At 40.1% G+C, this 25,189-nt stretch overlaps 1 protein-coding gene across 1 annotated transcript in view; it reads right to left on the bottom strand.

Annotated features, from left to right (window-relative positions):
- Positions 1 to 1,472: 1,472 nt before the first annotated feature.
- The window catches only part of NUP205 (nucleoporin 205), an 81,207-nt gene continuing 57,490 nt past the window's right edge, over positions 1,473 to 25,189 (bottom strand). Inside the window, exons 31-43 of the mRNA XM_021693039.1 lie at positions 23,311 to 23,459; positions 21,900 to 22,091; positions 20,905 to 21,026; positions 18,971 to 19,109; positions 16,852 to 16,978; positions 12,175 to 12,251; positions 9,613 to 9,741; positions 9,268 to 9,394; positions 6,058 to 6,224; positions 4,391 to 4,514; positions 3,824 to 3,952; positions 3,416 to 3,489; positions 1,473 to 1,820 (exon numbers count right to left, since the gene is read on the bottom strand). Of these exons, the coding sequence (XP_021548714.1) occupies positions 1,668 to 1,820; positions 3,416 to 3,489; positions 3,824 to 3,952; positions 4,391 to 4,514; positions 6,058 to 6,224; positions 9,268 to 9,394; positions 9,613 to 9,741; positions 12,175 to 12,251; positions 16,852 to 16,978; positions 18,971 to 19,109; positions 20,905 to 21,026; positions 21,900 to 22,091; positions 23,311 to 23,459 (1,709 nt within the window). The 3' untranslated portion in view covers positions 1,473 to 1,667. The remainder of the gene's footprint in view (positions 1,821 to 3,415; positions 3,490 to 3,823; positions 3,953 to 4,390; positions 4,515 to 6,057; positions 6,225 to 9,267; positions 9,395 to 9,612; positions 9,742 to 12,174; positions 12,252 to 16,851; positions 16,979 to 18,970; positions 19,110 to 20,904; positions 21,027 to 21,899; positions 22,092 to 23,310; positions 23,460 to 25,189) is intronic.

Below are 25,189 nucleotides of genomic sequence, written 5' to 3'. Positions count from 1 at the left end.
ATATACTCATGCAACACTACTTTATGAAGACTACAGTAATAAAGAAGGTACTCACCTCTTTTTTTCTAATCCCACCAGATTAACTCAGTAAAAACAATGCTTTAGGATCCTACGCTTATTTAGCAGTTTTTAGGACTAGACGAACCTTCCCTTTAAACGCTGAACCTTTTTAAAATGAAAGTTCTACAGTGTTTGATCCCCTTTGCTTTGCTGCAGAGCACAACAGCCCCTCTCCACACCCCAGGTAACCATGCTGAGTCAGGCAGTGCGTCCTCTGCAGCCCCCAAGCCTGTTAGCTTCTCCCTCCGACTTTATTACACAAATCGCATTCCTGGTCAGCCTTCTAAGCAGCACACCTGCAGCTGCAATCCTTCCTGCCTTCCCTCCCCACACGTTCTCCAGTGTCCAACTTCCGATCCAGTCTGCTGGAGTTTTGGAAGAAATGATGGGAAAACAGGAAAACAAAGTTTAGTAAATCTAAAAATCTTCATTTTCAATTTAGCTTCACACTCCCAAGGTCTATAAAATGCTTTGACTCTGTGCCCCAGGCTCCTTTCTGATTCTTCCTGGGCTCCTGCCTGTGTTCTGATGTCACCAGAAGCCTGACTGTAGTGAGTGGGGGTGGGGGAGAGCTGCAGTTGCTACTCCATGGTGTACCCACTTATTCACACATTCACACTCCCCTGAGACTTCTATTTATTAGCAGGATGCTTTTCAGCTAAAGACTAATGTTTCTAAGTGGTGGGCAGTAAATTAACTTCAAAATATAACAATGACAAAGCACTTTTAAAAAAGATGCTAAAAAGCCATGGAAATGATATAAAAATTTTTTAAAGAGCAACACTGTATAACTAAGTATAACTTTTCTGCTACTGCATGACTCAAGACTCTTTCTGCAGTCTCTCCTATATATTAGGCTGAAATAATTGGTGGCTGGAAAGGGAAAAATGGACTTTGAGATGATGTAGTCACTTGAACGTAAGTACAACTGGGCAAGAAGTAGAGTGGTGATTGTATACGTTCTTTTGCCCTAATCGTAGCCATCATATTAATTACAGGTGATTAGTTTGGGAAATTTCACAATCATTTCTAAGGACCAAATGCAAATTATTATACTATCATTTATATGCAGAAAAGAAAAAAACAATTTTAGGGAAGAGATGGCTTCATTTCTTGGGACTTTTCTGTAATACATTCACAGTACTGAGCACACTATTCTGTTAAAGAGCATAGCTATAGGTTGTTGTCCGCTCTACCCCATGGAGTAACCCTGAATATCACAGAAGTGTAATGTAGACAACAAAGGGATAAAACATTAGAATTTTCAGACTATGCCTTTAATGTAACATTCAGAATTATATCCCTAGGGGAAAACCACCACTGTGGGAATTTTATTTGTTGGATTCCCATTAATGTTGATCATTTTCTAGGTAAAATTTCAAAAGACTAACCATACGTTTGTTTTGTTTCTTTTTTTAAAAAGTATTTATTTTTTTTTACTAGTGAGGTTGGAACCAGGCAAAGAAATTTACAGAAAAGATGTCCATATATAAAGAAAGAAATAGCAAAATATTTTTTGGTCATAATTTAGAAACAAACTGATCTATAAAAAGGGGACAGTTCTCCCCAATTCATCTCTTCCCTAGAAGAGCGTTAAGCACAGGCTCTCAGTTCCTGGATATTCTCAGCAGTCCTCGGATACGTCTGACAAGAGCTTGTATGAAACTATAGCGAGATCGAACTTTTGAGTATAATCCTTCAATGTCCAGAAGTTTCTTCTGTAGTGATTCTCCAAAAGCGCTGATGGCGTCAGCCTGAAGCTAGAGGAAACACAGATGACATGTCATTATTAAAATTATAGTCTCAAATATTTTTTTTATTCTATGTCTTCCAATTTAAAATACCTTTGAATTTTTGTAATGTGGTCCTTTCTCATGTAGCAAAGTAACTAAACATTCACATTTCCATGCTAGAATTTATCGGTACAGAATTGTTTTTCCCTTTCCGGTCCGTATAAAAGTGTAAAATCTTAAATAGCAACAACTACGATGCTGCTGTTGATATATGGGCATATACACAAAAACATTTCCCGAAGGGCAATACAAGAAGCTGTTAGGAGTGGGTGCCACTGGGGAAAAGAAACAAAGGGTAAGTTGGAAAGAAGCTTTTACTTTTATTTGATTTTTCAATTAAAAAAAAAAAAACATTTGCATGCATTTATTTTCAAAATATGTAAGCAGAGGAAAGGAACCTGGTACACATTTTAGAATTCATGTAATTTAGAATTCATATGTAGTTTTGGATGGATTCTATTGGTATTATACTGAAACGCTAAAATTAAGTGTAAAATTAGATGACTCTACCTGCCTTCAGTTTTGCAGTAAAATCAAAGCACAGAGTGAGAAGATTATTTATTAATCCTGCATTTCTTCTAACTATAACAGAGCAGTCTAATGAAACAGAAATAGTCATTAATTCAACACATATTTATCAAACATCTTCTGGAAGAACTATTCTTTGGCTAATTCTGCCCATGGCCTCACTAAATACTGGCTTCCCTAAACAAGCCTAGCCAAAACATGAATTACTATTATGAAGTCACTTAAAGGGCAGATGTAGTCAGGGCTAGGATGAGAGCACGCTATGTATGACGTCTGGTTAAGTATGGTCTGGAGGATGCTCTTTCCTGGATAAAGCCCAACCTTCACCATCAAGAAAGGCAGTGACCAAGAGGGATTAGGGAAGAGCAGAGGCTTTATCAAACCAGGGCTAGGGACACTCAGATGCCTAGCAGCAGATCTAGTTGTAATTCCATTTATCTAACATCACGTACCCTGCTAACTGCTTTGTTCCCAAGACTCCTATTAGGTTCATGTGAGGTTTTTACGTTAGTTGTTTTTGGAATGCTCTTCTTCCATTCCAATATTATTGGTCAAGAGGTTCTTAATACATAATACTGTATCATATCATAGTCTCCTACAATGGAATTTTTAATGGCTGCTCACAATCTCTCCATTAAATTATTTTCTAAAAAATTAAGTGCTAAGTGACACTTTGTGCCTAAGAAGTCCACAAAGTTAATCTAAAGAAATTGGGAGTTTCCGGATCACGATGCCTACTGATGACTGAACTCTCACTATGTCCCTTCCAGGCACTACTGCCCTAGAAGCCTCACATACGAGACCTCATTTCACTCTGACAAAACTCCTTGAGCCTCAACTATCATTCCCACTTCTTCGGTGAGGAAACGGAGGATCGAAAGTAAGTTGTTCAAAGTCCCAGAGCTGTTAGGCGGCCAGGTCAGAATCAAAATCAGGTCTTTGCACACAATCCTGAAAATCATCATCATACTAACATACCAGTCTTTCCCTTTTTCCTTTCAAAAAAGAAAAAGAGTACGAGAAGAGACCCTCACCTGGTCTATGTCATGTTGGCTCACTCCAGTCAGTCCACTTCTAAAATCCAGGTTGGTTTCTGGAGTGAAGGAATCTGGCAACAAAAGACACAAACAAACCAGCTTTACAAGTGCGTATCTATCATATGGTGGAAGAACCTGAAGACCAGGGGACTCTGGAGCTGGCCAGCCCTTAGCTGCAAGAAGCTGAAGAGCGGGGTCTAAGATGTTCTTATGCTCCACACAGTCTCCCATGAATAGAAGTAAACTACAGGAAACAGCTATGTCTACTAACTAAGTAGCTCTAGATTGCCCAATCCACTCTTAGTAACCCGGAAACACAAAAAATAAATAAAAGTGTAACTAGTTTTTCAAGGCACTGCAATCTGTAGGTATGTATGGTTCGCTAATTTTCAGAATAAAGTTTACCTTGTAGTCTTCTGCTTTTAAATAAGGTTCTGGAGGCAAACAAGGAATCCTGAGAATCCGTGGGCGTGCAGTGTAGCAAGTAGTACTCCAGATGGCGCCAAAGAATAAATAGGCAGGTCTCTATGATAACTACAGAGAGCTCGGACTAAAGGAAAACAATCTCATCAAACCAGTTTCTGAGGAGGAAAACAAAGGAGAGACCGCACTACTTCGTGATGTACCCACGGCCTCGGTCTAATAGCGAGGGGAAAGGTTCCACTGAAGGTGTCCCCCCAGAAACCAGCAAGGTGTGTTGAGAGGAAGGAGGTGGGGACCGGAGGGTGCTGTGTCCCTGCCTCCTGTCCAGACAGTGACTGTATACATTATCAGAGTTACTAGCTAAATCTAAAAGAGAAGAAAAAAAATTTCAGTTTGGAAACAGATCAGGCATTTACTGGAAAAAAAATTATGTCCCTTTTCATACAGTTTTCCTGCCCAAATAATGTGACAATCAATAAACAGTTCCTACATTTAAAGACTCTTAAAGGTCACCATTCAAGTTCCCACTGTGATTTCCATTAAGGATACAAGAACAAAGGGAAAGGAGTTTGGCTCGATTGTTGATCAACTTCACCAAACGCCGTCTTGCTAGAACATATTTCTGGGCAGTGGAGATTTTCTCAACACCAACAGGCATCACAGACTGGCACAACTGAGGACCAGAAACAAACACAGTATTAGCAATGACATAAACTGTAACAGAAACTTCATGAAAATCTACAGAGAGGGTCACTATGATAGGCACTGCGAAAAACATTCAAAGAAGTTTAAACATCCTTGCAGACAAGAGTTATTATCTAGTTAGGAAGCCGGTAACTAAAAAACTGAGAGCCAAAGTAGTCGAATTCACAAATGAAGATTCATCTGCTGCTTTCTGGAAAAGGTCTTATCTCTGAAACAGACGTTTCCAATCTGCTGAGGGGCCAACCAACCCTCAATTTCCTGTCAAACTAAAACAAAACACAACAGTAGGTTTTTCAAGCCGTAGGTTTAACAGTGCCATGGAGAATTTCTGTAACAGCCATCACGTATCTTCTGAAGAAAATGTAAAGCAGATTTCTACAGCAGAAACTAAAATAGGCTCATCAACCCAGAACTCCCTTCATCACACCTCTGCTCGGCATAAGCACAGTGGGCCAACTCAAAATTCAGCTGCTGGCTTTGGCAGAAGGCACCCTGAAGTGGGGCTGGGAGAGCACCACGTCCTTGACAGGAAGGCTGCATCCCTCTTGCAAGTACTGGTGTTGCCCATAAGCTACACATGAGGGGGAAGGGCTGCCAGAGTTAAACCGCCCAATCTCAGGGATTACCTGAACCCCATCAGTTACTCCTGTCTCGGGACTTGCTACCTGTGTGGCTTTGGGTAAGTTATCCAAACTTCCAGGGCCTCGATTTCCTCATCTGAGAAAACAGCCATAGCAACATCTGCCTCATGTACTGAGACAGAACTTGTAGCTCAGGACCTGGCACATTGTCACCACCCACTACACGTTCCCTGTGATTACTAGAAGAGTGGCAAGAGGGAGCTTTGACTACTCTGAAGAGTGACATGGAGTTTTTCAGGACAGTTGGTGCAAACGAGGAATGGCAACATGTTCTACATCCGGGCCGCCCCAGGCCACCAGGAAGCTTCAGCGTGGGCCAAGGGAGTCTCGTGCCGTTCAGCTGTGCCAAATGGGAAAGGCAGCTACTGAGGAAGCAAGCCTAGCAACTCAGCATCGTTAGCTACAATAAACAGCAGCGAGTGATTCTGGGTCACTGAGAGCCATCCCATTTGTCTGAAAAATTCACCCAACAGATACTGAAGATGCTGAAGGCACAGAGACATCTTAACTTAAGGGATCACTTCTATTGAATTAGCCTCTGCAATTGAAACCCAAGTTTCTCAGCACAGATTTTAGAGTATAAATTACCAAAACCCTTCTTTGGAAGCCAGCTGCCATTCTACTGAAGGGCAGGCGGTGTTCCCGAACAGGTGCGACTTCCCTGTCTTCCATGCAAGAGTTCCCCTGCTTACCAGGCGTGCCGCTCCGGCGGGCGACTCTTCTTCAAGCCACACAGAGCAGTCATTTCAAGCCCTTTCACCTCACTGCATACATCAACTTTACTCACAAATCGGACACCAATACTGTGACCCTTATTAGGAAAAGCAATGGCTTCTCAAATATCTCCACAGCTCATTATAAAATTCATACCTCTTTGATCTCATCTGGTGGAAGTTGCTCTACATTCTGTAGCTTGTTGACACTCCGTCGATGGCTGTCGTAATAGCTGAAGAAATCATTAGCACTCTGTTTCAACAGGTAGACAATGATGCCCAAACCAGGCAGGCGCCAATATGGAATCACTGGAGCTTGAGTATCTAACAGAGTTGATAATAAAAAACAATGTTCCACTTACAAGACCTGTTTTAAATGAGGGATGCCCAGGATTTGAAGGGCATGTAAACTATTATTAAAACCAACCCAAAACTACTTCTGAATACTTCTGATAGTTCAGAGGAGCAGAGAGGAGCTACTGTGATCAGTTATGTGCATAGAGCTAGAGCCCTAAAGAATAAGGAAATTTGGCTGGTGGACACTGGCAGAACTCCCTCTTTACTGGGGAAGACCTCTTTGAGAAATCTATCATGAACTTTTGCATCCAGCTCCCCCCCCCGCCCCTCCACGGGTGTGTGTGTGCATGTGTGCACGCACGCACATGCGCACACACACACACACACACACACGCACACACGCCGTACACACAAGTCTGGAGGTTCCTGAGCCCAGGTGAAGAATTCCTGCCTCACCCTACAGCTCTAGTTATATGGATTCATTTCTGGTCTGCACCTTTCTGGTTGCTGAATTCCCAGCTCAAAGTCATTCTCCCAAGAGAAGGAGAACACTGAGACAGTCAAAATATAGAATTAAATTTAAACTTCAACAACTGTCTTACCACCATTAGTCCATTTGGGTAGGAAAACATACTGATCTACCTTTTCCTCACCTAGCTTCTGATGAAGGTGCAAAGGAACCAGGAGAAGTTGGGAAAGTCGTTCGTGAAGGGAAGAACTGCAAGGACTGGTGCAAACAGAGTAATTCCCTCTTACAACTGAGGAATTCCTTGAGAAATACCTTAGTAATTTCAAGTTCAATTTGGAGATAATCTTTGTTTAATGGCTCTAACTGCCAAGAATACTGCAGGAGAGATGTGCATTTGCTTCCTTCCCCACTATCTCCCTTAACTTTGCTTCAAAGTCAAATTTCACAGGTCTTCATGAGGAGAGGAAGAGAGAGAACAGTTCCTTGTCAGTGGATGTTGCCACCAACCAGGACATCCTAGACTCATCTCAGTTGCCAGGTTTCCCCTCCCAGTCTTCATTGAAGATGGGACAGTCTCTATGATACAGAGCCTTCTCCTAGTGAAATTAGGGACCCTGGTGCCCAGGCAACATTTAGATGATACGTACTCTGGTAGGAACACATCCAGAAAGAGAATGGTCTAGTGCTGAGAGGAGTACTCCAAAGCCTATCAGGAGTTCTCATATGCTGATGTGCTCGTATCTAGAAAATATTAAGGGTGGGCGCCTGGGTGGCTCAGTTGGTTAAGCGACTGCCTTCGGCTCAGGTCATGATCCTGGAGTCCCCGGATCGAGTCCCACATCGGGCTCCCTGCTCGGCAGGGAGTCTGCTTCTCCCTCTGACCCTCCTCCCTCTCATGCTCTCTGTCTCTCATTGTCTCTCTCGCAAATAAATAAACTCTTAAAAAAAAAAAAAAAAGAAAAGAAAATATTAAGGTGTGCAGAAGCTACCAGACTTAGACGTCAGATGAGGATGGCTCACGACAAACCTGACTACAGAAACAGAGTCTGCAGGAGAGTGTGAGGTCGAGGCAGCAGAAGTGCTACAGGAGAGGGCCCTGAACCACAAGTAATAGCACATATACTAAACAGTAACAGTGAAGACCAGCAAGAATGAAAATAGTTACAGGTCACACTTAACCAGTGCTAAGTGCCAGACACCGTTCTAAAGCACTTCACATTGAGTAACACGTTTAATCCTTACAATAATTCACTGGAAAAGAGCTTGTTGTTACTCCCATTTTACAGCTGAGGAGGCTGAGGCACAAAGAGGCTAAGTAGTTTTTCTGAAGTCATATCAATAGTCGCTTACAGAACTGGGACTCGAATCTAGGCAGTTCATGATCAGTCTGTGTTCTTCACTGCTAGGTTAAACTCTCCCTCTACAACTGAATGTTCCTGAACCTACCACACACCTACCCACTCCTGTGTCTACAACTGGCAAAGATAAGTATGCTGATTAAATCTTTAAAAAGTCTGAGGAAAAATAAAGACCAATATATAAGGCTTCATAAACTTCATCATCAAGTATTAAAGATCTAAGAATGACCTGGTATGTGAAAGACTGGCTCAAAGTGAGAAGAAACCAAATGAAATTTTAATAATTACTAGTGATACATTAGTAGCATATGATTAATGTTTTTGAAGAATAAATGACAAAACCACAATTTCATTTGAAAATCTTATGAACAGGTTAAATTTGTTTTAAAATGTTAGATTCAAGGTAGAAGAAAGGGGCCCCCTTGGACACTTTATAATGAAGTTACACAAACAGAAACAAATAGTTCTCAGCACCATTTACATGAGACAGTGGTTATATGCTGTTAAGCTAATATATTTTTCATAATATCATTCTATTAAATATTTTATGTAATTAAGTAATTTTCAGGGAAAATAAGATCTTGAAGAAGATGAAAATGTGACAAAATGATTTTCAGAAACCTCACACAAAAAGCTTCTGGAAATCAGCAGCAGTGCATTCCATTACCAAGCACCACTAAGATCACAATGGGCTTTGTCTTCTGAGTGTCCCACAGGATGATAGCTTTAATCAACCCATAGCCCTCATATTCCAGACCTCACCTACTATGTCCTTAGGAAGTCATAGACTATGTCAGCCTACTTAGCATCTACATTTTACTTTGCTGTGGCATAGAAATTTGGAGCTATACTACAAGACCCAATTTAGACACTACATTCAGCTTAACATGATTTCACACATTAACCATCTGTTATATTTGTACATTTTTCACCCAGCTAGCTTACTCACCAATCTTAGAGCCTTTCTTTGGGGTCTCCAATACTATTCAAAACCATACTCTCCCCGCAAAGCTCTTCTAAATGTATCCTCAGAATATCCTGAAGTTCTCTGTCCTCTCAAGCTCTCTAGCCTATCCACGGGACTGACGACAGTACCTCCTTACCGATCCTTCCTAAAGGCATTTACAAATTTTCCCACTAATTACACATAAAGAAAAAAACTGCGTCTCTCTGGAGCCAACTAGAGCTTGTCTTAATCACAGCAGCTTAATCCTCAAATACAGAAAGAAAGGAGCAGCCTCACCTTGCCGGGGTCCATCTCTATTAATGGTTTCTGACAGGCTAGGGGTAAAAAGACACACAGCATGCTGAAATGTGGGGGAGCTCTGTAACATGAGTGACTGGCAATATTCCATGACATTGGCACAGATCTACAATGGAAGAATAACAGTAACAAAAATATCAGTTCCCCAAATGCCCAAATGTCACAGAATTCCAGATTTGAAGAACAAAGTTACTGATCAATTCGTAAAATTACAACAAAGTTATAAATCAAATTGCAAAATCACTCCCATCTGTTATTTTAATCACATCCTTCCAAAAACACACAAATGTTCAAGAACAGATACACAATGCCCACTCCTCTTACCTGCTGCATGGCCAGTTCGAGTTCATCTTTTTTGCTCACTCTATCTCCCTCCACATTATCATCTTGAAATTTAAACTGACGCAGTCTGTCAGAGCCCCCAAAGCGGCTTAGTAGTCCTAAACACTGACGCTGAGAAAGAGAAAGATACTTTGTTCATATCTAATTGGTATATCTAAAATTAGTGACCTCTCTTTGAGGGATATAAAAAAGAAAAACTCATTGGGGAGTGGAATCACTCTTTAAAGAGTCTGATTTCTTACTTCCAACTGAAACAAATGAAGTTAGCCCTATTAAAATTCACCTTTTTGCAAATGTCATTTGCTTGGCAGTCAACTCACTAAAAGAACACCATATTTGTTTTTAGCAATTAATCCCCATTACATTGTAAGCATTAGCCAAAGAATATTCTGTATCACACCAAGTAATTCCTTGGTAGATACCCATTAAATAAACACAAGTTGATAAACAATGAGAAGCAAAATGGAATGGCAAATAGACAACACTTTGTCACAAGCACATCCATGATAATTTTGTCTAATGGCTCAAACTTAAAGGCTGTTTCTCCTAGGGCCACTTCTGGGGACTCCATAAAAGGGGGTGGGAACACACAAAATGAAAATGTCATCTGCTTGAAATGTTGGTACTTTTCACCGACATTACAATTTTTCCTAAGGTTCTTGGAAGGAAAGGACGAGCTTTTCACAACTGGCAATATATCTAGTGGTTGAAATTAGAGATGTGGGTTCCACTAGGAGGTACCTCACCTCTTGCTTTGTAACCTACAACAGGTTACTTAACCTCCACAAGCCTCAAGGCTCACATTCCTAGGATGCAAATAGCGATTCCTATTCTACAGGATTGTGGTCAGGATTATTTGAAACAATGAATGAATCATTTACATTTGTATACAGTGCCCTGCACATAATAAGTGGACAATAAACATGTATTTTAAAAACTGGTATCTCACACACACACCTACGTACACATACAGACATAAACAGATATAATATGTAATAACTTATGTAAACTGATGTTAGTTTACATAGTAAGATTGGATAAGGCAAAACATATTAAAAAGACAATATAAACTTAGTTTGCCAAAATAGTTATATCTATTTTTTAAAATATTACCTGTGTGCTACCCTTACAGACAAAACAGATGCACTACCACATTTCTAGAAGTCACCTACAGAAGATCCTTCAAAAATATCTTTTTCTCCCTACCAACGAAAAAAATTAGAAGACAAAAAAAGAGAGAGGGAAATAAAGGCAGAGCATTTGGGTTTTACTGGTGAGAGGGCAACCCCTTCCGGAGTTGGATAAGGGCTCCACATGTTCTGTGTGTGCACCCTCGGATCCAGTGAGACCAGTTAGGTTTATCTAATCTATAGCTCAAAAATTTGTACACAAAAACACTGATAGCAGCAGTTTTCTTTTGGAAACCTGAAAAAACAGTTCACAAAAAGAGGACTGGTTAAGAAAATTACTGTATCAAAAACAATGAAACATAAATTTTAATATATAAATACAATTATTCCGAAGCCAATCAAAAGTGAAGCTGTTCAGATCAAAGCAGGCCAGGAGGCTCCCAGAAAGACTAATAAATATTTAGTTGACAAGCTATCTAATACGTTTGAATATATTAAGAGAAGATTACACAACTGGAAGAGAGCTTGGGAATAATTTAGAAGTAAGTACATAAAAACCAAGCAAATAGGGGCGCCTGAGCGGCTCAGCAGGTTAAGCGTCTGCCTTCAGCTCAGGTCATAATCCCAGGGTCCTGGGATCAAGCCCCACATCGGGCTCCCTGGTCGGTGGGGAGCCTGCTTCTGCTGCTCCCCCTGCTTGTGCTTGCTTGCTCTCTCTCTCTCCCTCTGTGTCAAATAAAATAAAATAAAATCTTAAAAAAAAAATTTTTTTTTTTAAAAGTCAAGCAAGTAAAAAAAAAAAAAACCACCACTCACTTTAGGGAAAACATAATGTTGCACCTAGAAGTAACCTATCACCCATTCTTAATCATAAATGACACGTGATCTAACCAAAATTATGATATAATTATGTTGCGTTTCAGTGGGGAGGGAGGCAGTGTTGTGAGAAATGTCCATATTGTACGGTGGAAGAAAAGGAGAAAAGAGATCTAAGGTCTCATCCTCCTCAATGGAAAATCAACAGGTGATTCCTAAAATTTGAAAATAAGCATATGATTTAGATATACCAAAAAATCAATTAAAAACCATCGAGAGGGTTTGCCCAGGGGCGCCTGGGTGGCTCAGATGGTTAAGCGTCTGCCTTCAGCTCAGGTCATGATCTCCAGGTCCTAGGGTCGAGCCCCACGTTGGGCTCCCTGCTTAGCAGGGAGTCTGCTTCTCCCTCTTCCTCTGCCTCTCCCCACTGTTCCTGCTCTCTCTCTCAAATGAATAAATAAAAAAAATTCTTAAAAAAAAAAAAAAAGAGGGTTTGCCCAAATCCAGGAAGCAGAATAGGGAGAATGGATAAGAGGACTGTTATATTTTGCTGTAAGTCTTATAGGAGCTACTCTTTAAAGAAATAAGAATCAGTTACCTGGAATCTTCCGATATGTCCCTGTAGCTCCATTAGAGATCCTTCATTTACGTCAACATCAAGTTCATTTAATATACCTATAAAATTTGGAATGCTTTTAAATATAGTTTTATAATCAACAAAATAAAAACATTAAAAAACCAGGAAGAGTGGTTCTAGCATTTTATATTCCTTATGTATAAGAACAGACACAGACTTGGCAGGAAGGAGCTTTGGGAAATACAACTTCACAAAGATTGTAAGTTCACCACTTGTTCATTTATATGCAACCTAAATCTAGACTGAATTCATAATTTTAAAAGGTACTTTTTAAAGGTTTTGATATAAACCTACTTTTTATTTATAACCATAAAGTTAAAATTTTCTAAACTCAGCAGTAAATTACTTTCTCATGAAAGAGTTTAGGATATAAAACACTTATAATGAAATACATTTCTTTTTTCATTTAACTCTCCTAGGTACTGTATCATTTGCTTTTTTTTCTTTTCCCTTAAGCAAAGTACAGTTTGCACATACACAAAAAAGTTCCCATGCAACTTGTTTAGACTTAGTACAAAATTCTTAAATCACAGTGATCAACCTCTCAGAGTATCAGGAAAAAAAAACCCTTTATTTCTATCAAGTCCTCCAAGCAAACCCACTGGTTTCTTCTTTGTTCCACGGCTGTCGTCATGCTGAGGATCCACCTGCGCCTGTCCTAGTCACCCTGACTTTGTGTGCGCAATCCTTTTAATTCAGTCCTCACTTCCAAGCATGCACTCCAGAGCATGTAACTCAGAACCTTATCCTTTGCTCCTCATAATGACAAGACCTCCTCTTTCTAGATCTCTCAGCCCAGGACCTCACCCAAACCCAAAGAAAATACCCCTATCCTTTGGTACCTGCTGGCTTGCTCTACCTCACCTGTGCCTCATTACTCTACCCCTTCCCACTCTGCCTCTTCCGGGAGTCTGCTCCCAGAATCACCTTCTTTTCCAGCTTACCAAAATCTACCCTGCCACAGAGGATTTTTCCACACTTTTTGAAAATATGTTCAGGTCTCCCTTGTATTCCAAAACAAAACAAAAACAAGCAAAAATCTGGATAATATCAAATTCTTGAAATATTTTTTCCACATTTGCTGCTTGCAATTTTAAGCCCTTCTTTCCCACCCTACCCCTTGAAAGCTGGATCGTGTATCTAATACTATCATGGAATTCAGGCCTTTTCCTCTTTGTCCTCAAACCTCCTGATCTCTGCAACATGTATTGCTACGCCCCAATTCTTTTCTTCCACCTGCTGCCTCTGTTTAAAAAGACTACTTGGGGCACCTGGCTGGCTCAGTCAGTGAAGCGTGGAACTCTCGATCTCGGGGCTGAGTTCGAGCCCCGCACTAGGTATAGAGATTACTTAAAAATAAAATCTTTAAAAAAAAAAAAAAAAGGCTACCAATTCTCAGTTTCTGTAAGACCCTTCTAAGTGTCAGTTGAGTCCTCTGTGTACCATTTGTATCGCTCTCAACTCCAAAACACTCTCCAGAATATTTCTGAGTCATGAAAAAAATTAACCTGCTGGTCGGTATTTGAGGAGGTAGGACATACCCAGTATAAGGCTAGGCAATAAAGGGGACACAGTTATAAATGGGCTTATAACTTAACGGGAGCATTTAAGATAAAAAAATATATACAGTAAAATTATGGAAGAATACAAAACAGTATGTCATCAAGGGCTAAACTGTGCAGAGTAGGGTTGATAGGAATTAAAACTGTTAAGAGTTTGTTTAAAAAAATTGGGGAGGGTATTCGGCATTATCTCCCCCCAAAAAATTTAAGTATATATATTTTCAGACCAAGCACTGTCAGGAATTAATCAAGCCTACCAGCTCAAATCTACAAAAACACTTATGTGTACACACACACACACCGAGTTATTAAAAGCCACAGTTGGAAATTTAAAAAAAGACTGGAAACAGTCAACATGTTACAGGGGTCTGGTTAAACAACAAAGATCTGGTTAACTCTCACAACTGGAAAATTATGCAGCCAATTTAAAAGAATGAGGTAGGAGCTCTATATGATGATGAGAAAAGATCTGGAAAAAAGAATTACAGAGCAGTGTGTATAGTATGATTTCATTTGTGTAGGGAGGGGACAATTTTATACCATATGCATAGAAATTTCTAGAAAAGTGAACTGATAACTAATTCCTTTTAGATAACAGGAACTGCTAGTCATGGTACTTTATACTCTGTTCTTCTATTTTGTTTGAATTTATCATGAGCATGTTAAAAAAACTGCTTTTCCGAATACAATCTTAATACATTGACAGGGTCAAATGATGCTATTAGCAAAATACAAAAATTTTAGGCATTTAAAAAAATTAATGACAGGAGACTTCATGAATAAAACCACCTTATGAGAGGATTTGATAAAAGGTAAATTCTCTTTATACCTAACTCAGCACTTCTAGGTGAAGATGGCAGAATGAAGTAGCATCATAGAATGTCCCTCCTGTTGGAGCGCCTGGGTGGCTCAGTCGGTTAAGCCTCTGCCTTCGGCTCAGGGATCAAGTACCACATCGGGCTCCCTGCTCAGTGGGGAGCCTGCTTCTCCCTCTCTCTCTACCCCTCCCCCCTGCTCTCTTGCTCTCTCTCAATAAATGAATGAATAAATAAATAAATAAATAAATAAAGTGTCCCTCCTGTCATCAACCTACAGAATGAATGAAATTCACCAAAAAGGTGTGGGGGTGGGGAGACATGCCACAAATACTGAAAAATGGTGATGGCAAAGGACAAAAAAAACAGAAAATTCTGGTGAAGCAAGCAGCATGATTCAGCTCATGACCCTTATTCCACTCCTCAGATGCAGTGTGAAGGAAAGAAGATAGACCAAAAACTCTTGCAAATTCTCATGGAGACTCTTCAATTTGCAGAGAAGCCTTTTAGAGTAATTAGGTAAGGCCTAGAGAAATCAAGGGAAAAGCGTTAGGAGAACCACTACAAAGCACCGTGGGACCTTAGTAGAGGCAAGAAGGACAGCCTGACTGGTATCATCTAAAAACACTGGGATGAGCTGGGGAAATGAGCATAACAAGCCTCCAGGACTGAGACACGCCATGACTGGGGGGAGTGGAAGCTGCGCTCTCCTCAGAATAAGCACGGGCTCCCAGTGCTTGCACGGGCACTGCCCTCCGCCCTACCAAACACTCTTCTCCCAATACAAAGGGCTCAAGCACTGATACCCCCTAGAGAGGAAAACATATCAGGGTTGGGGGGTGGAATCATGGGCTGGCCTCAGACTTGGTAGCAACATAAAAATGGAGGTAGCAGAGTCTACGAGTTAACTGCACAGGCTCAGAAGCCATACTGGCTGGGAAACCACACCACCAGTATTATATATGTGACTCTGGACAAGGCAAGCTCTCTGTGCCTCAGTTTCCTCATTTGTAAAATGGGGAAAATAATAGTTCTACCTCGTAAGACTGTTGTGAGGAATAAATAAATATACTAAGTGTAAAATAAGTACTTGGCACATTATGCTTAATAAATATGAGCTATTATCATGAGCTACAAGGTCTGAGGGAAATAAAATCATAATCAGCTATGCCATCATTCAAGAACAGAGGCAACCTTTAGATGTTGATAAACATTAGAGAATTCAGGGACTATAATATACTTCCTTTTTTATTATGTTATATTAATCACCATACATTACATCACATAATATACTTTTCTTGGGGGAGGGGACCTCAATAACAAATTAAAAATACCAAGAGATAGGGGTGCCTGGGTGGCTCAGTTGGTTAAGTGTCCAACTCCGAGTCTTGACATCTAGCCCGGCACCGGCTCCGTGCTCAGTGCAGAGTTTGCTTGTCCCTTTTCCTCTCCCTTTGCCCTCCCCCTGCTCACAAGCGCTCTTTTCTTGCTCTCTCTCTCTCAAATAAATAAATAAAATCTTAAAAAAAAAAAAAAGAATAATAGCTCTTATGCTCTCGTAGTAAAGAAACATTTGTCTGGAATTCAGCAATGTCTTCAACTTCTCTTCAATTAATTCTTTAATCTGTTAAGTTCCTGTAAAATTAGGGGCGCCTGGGTGGCTCAGTCGTTAAGCGTCTGCCTTCAGCTCAGGTCATGATCCCAGGGTCCTGGGATCGAGCCCCGCCTCGGGCTCCCTGCTCCGCGGGAGGCCTGCTTCTCCCTCTCCCTCTCCCCCTGCTTGTGTTCCCTCTCTCGCTGTGTCTCTCTGTGTCAAATAAATAAATAAAAAATCTTAAAAAAAAAAAAAGTTCATGTAAAATTAAATAATTTTCTAAAACTGCACATAAAAGGTAATCTTGTTCTCTTAAATCACCTCAGTATGTCTCCGTCTCCATCTCTCCTGTATATGCATATACAGAAAACAACATTTGAGAAGCTACTCACCCAATGTTAACATGTGGTGATTGACTAAAAAAAGCACTTGGTAATTTCTAGGTAGTGAGGTTCTGAGTATTAATTATTTTCTTGAACTCTTTGAATTTTTTTGTATGATCATATATCATTCTTATATAAACTTACTAATTTTAAAAAAGCAGTTAACTCTTAGTACCAATTTCAAATAAGTCCTATGTACTGCAAAGCCATAAAAGCCTCATTCTATTAAGTGTATGTCAGTCTGTAAAGAATTATTCAAAGTCCATCCAACCTAATCAACTCACCAGGAAGTGCTGCTTTACTGATAATTCCTGTCAGCAGAGCCAGTTCCTGCAAAGACCCAGCACTCACATCCTGACAGCGCAGGATTGCTTGTATGGTATCAGAATGTGAAATGAGAAACTGCAACACCTGAGCCAAGGAAAAGGAGGGGAAACAGAAAAAAGGGAGGTCAAGATTAGCAAATTTTTTCTACATCTGTAATTCATCTTTTTAATAACGCTGAAGCACCAAGTTCAATGTAATGAATCATAGTGAATGTATGAAAGCAACTGTCTTTTACATTTATAGTTTATTTCTTCAAGAAGCAAATATTTACCTAAAATTCATAAGAAAGCCAAAGATAAAGATGATTTCAACTTTTAGAAATTACTGTATTTAAAGGCTAGAGTAGGGCGCCTGGGTGGCTCAGTCGTTAAGCGTCTGCCTTCGGCTCAGGTCATGATCCCAGGGTCCTGGAATCGAGTCCCACATCGGGCTCCCTGCTCGGCAGGAAGCCTGCTTCTCTCTCTCCCACTCCCCCTGCTTGTGTTCCTGCTCTCGCTATCTCTCTCTCTGTCAAATAAATAAATAAAAATCTTTAAAAAAAAAAAAAAAAGGCTAGAGTAGAAAAGTATAACTTACAACTACTAAATGAAAACTATTACTTAACCCTTATTTAATTTCTTTTTGTCCAAATGGACCTAGAACAGGAGTAGGCATAAAAATGATTCACTGAATTTAAGTTGCTCTATGAAAATGTGACTAGCCTGACATGGGGACAATCACATTAAAGCTCTTGTTAAATTCTCCTTTTGATATAATACGAATGAGATAAAAATCCTGACCTCCAAACTCTGCCCTTCCACCGTGGCATTTTCTACTGTACTTTCATGGAGGAATCCAATTACTTACACATATGATGTCTCCTCAACTAGATCATAAATGCCTTGAAGGCTGAAACTATGCCAAACAGGCCAAACATCTGAATCACTCAAGAACTGTGCCCCCTTTTATTTTTTATTCAGATTCCTGGCCTTAACCCATAATTACTGGACGTAGAACTCTGTTATCTTTTTTTTAAGTAGGCTCCATGCTGGGCCCCAACGTGGGGCTCGAACTCACGACACTGAGATCAAGATCTGAGCTGAGATCAAGAGTTGGACACTTAACCGACTGAGCCACCTGGGCGCCCCTCAGTAATCTGTATTTTTGAAACAAGCTCCTTGGGGGATTCTGCCACAGCCAGTACAAGAGTGGCATTAGAGAATCTTACATCATCACAAAGTCCCACTTCTAATAAAAAAAAAAATCTTAATCTCAATAAAGGAGAAGACAAGGAAAGTCTTTGAGTTTTAAAGAACTGCTTCAAAGGCCACATATGGAAGTGGCAGGATGTACTAATGCAGCATAAAACAAGGTGCCGTGTTAGAAAGAGCAGCATTCTACCTCAGTGACAAGCCTGAAGGCTGATGGCAGGGAAAGCACCTAAAATTACTATAAGGTATTAGGACACAGTTCCTGAGGGTGTCGTAATAATAGAGCAATACAATCAAAAACTGCAGAGTCATATTGATAAGTCTAATCAGTGAATGGCTAAATTATACACTGTATTATTAATTTAAAGAAACAAAGATTTTTTTTGAAGGTTTCATTGAAAAGGGATGAAAATAAAACTAATTTCTGGTGCCCAATGAAAAAAATTTTTATGTTAGAAAATGCACTTATCTCAATTACTTCATCCTCTAAATATCACAACCCAATGGGCCATTATCATCTATCTTTCATATTTTCTGCAAGGTCTAAAATACTGTACGGCCTCTCAATAAATCCCTGGTTAAATTACATTTTAGAAGCCAGTTTATTCCTATCACAATAACCGCTTCCTTTTACAGAAGAACAAACTTAGAGATCTTGCTTTCCATCTCACTATTCTGTTCTTCGCTGTGGGGTTTCATTCAAATAAGAGTCAAGAGCGGGCCAATGAAGTTCACAGCAAAGCACAAGGGGCTGGCCTTCGACGCCCAGGGCTGCCACAGAGAGTGTGACTAAGGTAAAGGCCCGGGCGCTGTCGATGCCTCGGGTTTGTGCAATGATAAAAGGAGGACTCTGCGTAACGCCTTCTACACCAAGGGCTCTTCTCACCTGCCCCGCTGCCTGTAAGTGCTGGGCTGTGCTGGATGTGAGGATGACCTGGCACAAGCGGAGAGCTGGGAGCAGAATCTGCCGATAGCGGTCCACCGGGGCAGGGATGAACACTGGTGGGTCTCTCATGCCGAACATGCTTCATTCATTTCCACCCAACAAGGAGAGAGCGACAGTCCAAGAGTTAAGAGATGCTAACAGTTCCTGACCACCTCCATGTCAAACAATCACAGGTGCCTGATTAAGATGTGAAGCTACTAAGGAGAATTCTGCATCCCATACCAACAGTAAAAACAGTTATTTCAGTTCTGAAAAATCTCGGTAAAGAAAATCTGCATAATTTGAAGACAATGCTTGGAAGTTCCTCAACATATTTATTCTACTCTAAATGCTCCCGTGGGCCACAGAAACTATAAACAAGAAACAGATAAAAATGGAAGTTATTTTCTCCAAATTTCCCTCTCCTGTACGCAAAGCCAGAAATGAGTCTACATTGCCCATTATATTAAAAAATCAAGATTTTAAAAAGTTAAAATGAGGCTGTAAGATCATTTCACTTTTAAGATTAGGTATTAATAAACCATCACTTATTGTAAATGTTTGTATTTAAATTTTTAGACAAAAGAAAATGGTTGCCTGTTGAAGAGAAGGGAATGGAAGCAAAATATGGAATAAGAGAAAGGCTTTGCACAGACAAGTGATTAAATGCCAAGAGCTGAGGAATGTAAATAACTCAATCCTTTTTACCTAAGGGGAAAATAATAACTCTCATGTTTAAAATTTTAGAAAGCAATATAAAAAAAACATTTCTTTTCTGGAGGTAAAATAGTTCTACAGTTAATCCTGAAACACTCAAATATTCAATTTGGCAATGGATCTTTTGAAGAAAATTAATAAAACTGACCTAAGTGTTATTTACTGCTAAGAGGGTACGCTAACAATGTTGCAGCCAGGTAGACAAAAATGAGGGGGAAAAAAACCCATATACAAACTGAACTGAGAAATCTGTTAAAAAGCTCGAAACTTAGGGGCGCCTGGGTGGCTCAGCCATTGGGCATCTGCCTTCGGCTCAGGTCATGATCTCAGGGTCCTGGGATCGAGCCCCGCATCGGGCTCCCTGCTCTGCTGGGGGCCTGCTTCTCCCTCTCCCACTCCCCTTGCTTGTGTTCCCTCTCTCACTGTGTCTCTCTCTGTCAAATAAATAAAATCTTTAAAAAAAAAAAAGCTCGAAACTTAAAAAATTGTTTGACTAAAAGATTTCAAATGTGCAAGCAGTTGATAAAATGCTACAATGACAAAAATATAAAATACTATTCAAGTCATCAGGAATAGGAAATCCACAACAAGTTATAATTTCACTACAATACTTTAAAGGATCACTATAACTAAAAATAAATATTCTTTTTTGTTTTTTTAAGATTTTGTTTATTTAGAGAAAGAGAGAGAGCGTGAGCAGGAGAGGGGTAGGGGGAGAGGGAGAGAGAGAATCTCAAGCAGACTCCGCGCTGAGCTCGGAGCCCGACATGGAGCTAGATCTCACGACCCTGAGATCATGACCCAAGCCAAAATCAAGAGTCAGACACTCAATCGACTGGGCCACCCAGGTGCCCCTAAAAATATATGTTCTATTGAACAGAACACTAAAGTTGGGAAGAAAAACATTTACTAACAAAATGGCTCTATTTCCCTCTTACATTACTGCTCTAAAATGGAAAGCATTAGGTCCCTCCTACTTTTACTCTTACTAGCAACTTCCACTTATTAGTAAATGGCAGGGACGTAGGACCCAAAAAGAGTCATCAGGATGAAAGAATACTGCTCAAACAGAATGACAAAGCAATGGCAAAATTATGTTTGGAATATCTTTTTCCCTCACTGACCCTTTACAGTGAAGAATTAGTAAGGAAACAACACCAATGTATATGGACACTTACCCCTGTGGGTCCATCTCTGGGCGCATGTCATAGACCTGGCATTGTGCCAGTCTCACTATCACCCCAGACCTCAGCAGCTCTAACGCACCCTGCTGTATCTTAGCCACTCTTGTAAGAAATGCCTAAGAAGTTACAAAGGGAAAAGCATCAGTACAGAAATCATATTCAAGGGCCTGAGATACAAATGAGACTCTCTCACAGCACATTTGTGATCTTTAATCATAGCGAAGAGAAATTCTGAGCTAGCTGTGCAGGGGCACACACTATGGTTCTCAGAGGATTCTATGAGGACTGAACGGCACCGTGTATCTCAATCGCATCCAGTGCCTTGGCATGAAGGAAGTGTTCAACTCAACTGTAGTTTCTCTGATCATCATGTGGGCGTATGGAGGGCAGGGAAGATTGTTTTGCACACAACTGTATCTCTAGTACCCAGTGCCACACACCTGGCATGTAGTAGGTATTTAATAAATACTTACTGAATCAACAAAGGAGGGGAAAGAACTTTAGTAAGGAATCTAAAACTTCAGTGCTCCTGTTATTGTGACACTGTAGTATTTTCAACCAGGAGGAAACAGAAAACAAATTTGGAGGAAAGGAAATAATGGGTTATATACTGTACTGAAAATCCTGTGTTAAACTAGAACAAGCACATCTACACTAGAATGTTCACCAGGCAACTAACAGAGTCTGAATTTTATTGTGAAGAGACAATTTTGCTCATTGCTCTCCTCAGAGGACTGAATGTCCTATCATTCGCCATCAGCAGCAGCCTGAGTGAGCAGCAGTTCCATTACCCACCAACCCTCTCAGGATCACTTCAACTCAACTCTGGCATGCTAGGAAGATGCATTTCTAACATATGTTCCAAATTTCAAACTCCGTAAAAGATGGAAATATTCAAAATTGCGGCCACATTAATGTTCTTTAATATAGCTATAGCTCTAAGAGGAAGTGAGCTGTTGATCTAACTTCAAATGAATATAAAGCCTTACCATTTTGGATTCGTAAGTATAAAGGGCTTTTAAAAGGGGAGGTTGTGGAGTCAGTAAGCTCTGCAAAGTATGGTCATCTTCTACCAAGCTGTCCACAAGCACCTTCAAATAGCCACTGTTAGAAAGATACAAAAGCCACTGCTGCTGCTTATCTACGGAGACAATCCGATCAAGTAGAGCCAGGGCCAGCATCTGAGGGAAGAACAAATCACAGTCCGAAACACGGAAACGGCCACCAAAATCATTGACAGAAACTGTCTTTATGTGAAAATACTCAGAACTCTTCTTACCAGGGGGATGGTAGCTTAAAATAACATTTTCTTATTTTGGTTTGGTTTTGTTCTGTTTCTGAGAAACTGAAAGCTATGTATACAGAATCTCGATTTATCAATAAAAGGAGGAAAGGGACTTTTTAAAATAGCTTTTTTTCCTAGTTGTGAAGTTTTACATGCTCATTACAGGAAACCTAGAAAACGTAGAAAGCATATAGAAAATATGTGGTCTGATAAACACTCCATTAATCCATTTTGGTCTCTCTCCTCCCAGTCTTTTTTCAATGCATAAAAACACTTAAAACTTTTTTCAACGTAACTGAGAACTTACTACACAGTTTATATTTCATCCTATTTCTTAAAATCTCGTTTCCCACGGTCTTCAAATACAACTGACCCTTGAACAACACGGGCTTTAGGAGCACAGTGGAAAAACCACGTGTAACTTTAGACTTCCCACAACTTTAATTACTAACAGCCTACTGTTGACCGGAAGCCTTGCTGGTAACATAAACAGTAGATTAACATATATTTTCTACATCCCATGTACTATATACTGTATTCTCCCAATAAAGTAAGCTAGACAAAAGAAAATATTATTAAGAATATCATAAGAGAAAATACATTTACAGTGCTGTACTCTACTAGTCAAACAAATCCACGCAGTTCAAACCCATGTTGTTCCAGGATCACTTGTGTATGATTCAAACGCTATGAAATTCTCCACCAGCAGGAAGTTACCTTCTCACTGCGCTATCACCAGTCTGACACAGTATTTTAAAGAAATAGAAATGCAAATTCCCCTCCACAAAGCAGAGAAAGACATATTCAGTATAAAAGCTGTGCACCCAGCATTCTCTTAACCAAGATCTTCCTTAAGCAGCATTTCTACCAGTGTAGGGCCAACCTCACAGTCAGCACAAAGAAGATTCTGAACAAACTGAGATTCTGAACAGAATTAAACAAAACATATGAATAAACGATAGAAATGCCAAATCACAGCAAGTAAGAAAATTCACTAAAATATATTACAGAAAACAATTCTCAATATGCAACATGCATTTGAAAGTTGATGCAGTTTATACCTTAATGAGCCAAAATATTTATTCAATTATTCTACTAAATAGGAGTTACTGTACCCTTCCAATCTCATGACCGTCACAGGCATCTCGACAGACCACTTCCATGAGGGCAGCACCGTAGCTCTCAATGATGGCTATGTTTTCTCGCTGTAATTTACTAAATACATCTTCAGGGGCTGTCAGCCTTTCCCACATGGTTTTCTTGGCTAAAAGGGTTATAAAAGAAAATATTTAAAACACTCCAATAAAAAACAATTTGGTAACGAGTAATTACACCTCATACACACAAGAAAAAAATCCCTCCGTTACTGCATGTACCCAAAGGCCCACGAACCAATGGGTCCAGGTAGGTGAACTTCAGGGACCCAGTGCACACGTTCCACGTATGTACACTAAGATTAACAATGGTATTAGGAAAAGGATAAACTAACTATTCTTAAAGAAATCAAGATGAATTATGAGACTACAAGAGAACCAATATCCTGTGTTTATTCTGCTAACCAATCTGTTTTCATCCTTCACTGAGATCTATGAGAAATGTGGCTAAAAAAATCAGGTACAATGTAGACAAGTACCTGCTTCCCAAAAAATCAGATAATTTTATTCTTTTATATATATATATATATATTTTTTTTTTAATTTATTTGAGAGAGAGAGAATGAGAGACAGAGAGCATGAGAGGGAGGAGGGTCAGAGGGAGAAGCAGACTCCCCGCTGAGCAGGGAGCCCGATGCGGAACTCGATCCCGGGACTCCAGGATCATGACCCGAGCCGAAGGCAGTCGCTTAACCAACTGAGCCACCCAGGCGCCCTCTTTTATATTTTTTAATTGACATTAAAAGTATACCCTGTATGATGGCAATTTAGATAATTAAAGATATGATCATACATTTTAACATGGGATTCATGTAAACCTTCTAGAAAAGTTTCAAAAATATATTACATAAAACCATGACCTGTATTTGAAGCCAATCCTATGACTTTTTTACTACCTAGCAGCTATCTTTTAAAATTAGGGAAAAGTTCTTGGGGCGCCTGGGTGGCTCAGTCGTTAAGCGTCTGCCTTAGGCTCAGGTCATGATCCCAGGGTCCTGGGATTGAGCCCCACATCGGGCTCCCTGCTCGGCAGGAAGCCTGCTTCTCCCTCTCCCACTCCCCGCCCCCGCTTGTGTTCCCTCTCTCGCTGTGTCTCTCTCTGTCAAATAAATAAAATCTTTAAAAAAATAAAATAAAATTAGGGAAAAGTTCTCAAGATGAATTGATCAGAATGGAGACTAAAAATGAAGCAGGCTTCATCATGAAAAATAAAAGTTAATCCACATTGTGGCCTACACTCCATTATAAAGTTTGCAGCAGGCAAACTTCCAGTATTAATAATATTTTCTCCCTAAGTATTTTTACCACTACTATGAATTTTATTTGTCATACTTATTTGTAATCTCAAATAATGTCAAAGGAGGGTACGGTTTTTACATTTCTCATTATGTCTCTGCCTTAGGTCACATGGTCCCATCTACTTCTCAGCCTCATCTTCCACTCTCCACCTCTCCCACCAGCTGCCACCACATGAGCTTTTCTGTCTCTGAAATGTACCACTTTGGTCTCAGGATCTTTGCACTTTGATCTCCCATGGTTTTCCTTGGGTCTTAGCATGGCTGCCTCCTCTTCATCACTGCAGCCTCTAATACCACTTCTCAACCACCTCCAGCACTCCCTACACGTACACACATACACAACACGGTACTGTCGTATTTTCTGCATGGTACTGATTTACCAGGACCTCAGGTGGTGTGACAGTGGGATTCTGTTTTGTCCACCACTAGTCTCCCAGTATTTAGCCCAGTCGTTAGCACAGTAGCACCAATATTACTGACAGATTAACAGCTCAGAGAAAGTTCAGAACCTTGTCCCAGGGATGCCACCAGATGCCCTCAGG

The sequence above is a fragment of the Neomonachus schauinslandi genome, chromosome 12 (genome assembly GCF_002201575.2).
Source record: "Neomonachus schauinslandi chromosome 12, ASM220157v2, whole genome shotgun sequence".
NCBI lineage: Eukaryota > Metazoa > Chordata > Mammalia > Carnivora > Phocidae > Neomonachus > Neomonachus schauinslandi.
This window is presented reverse-complemented; position numbering and strand designations above follow the sequence as displayed.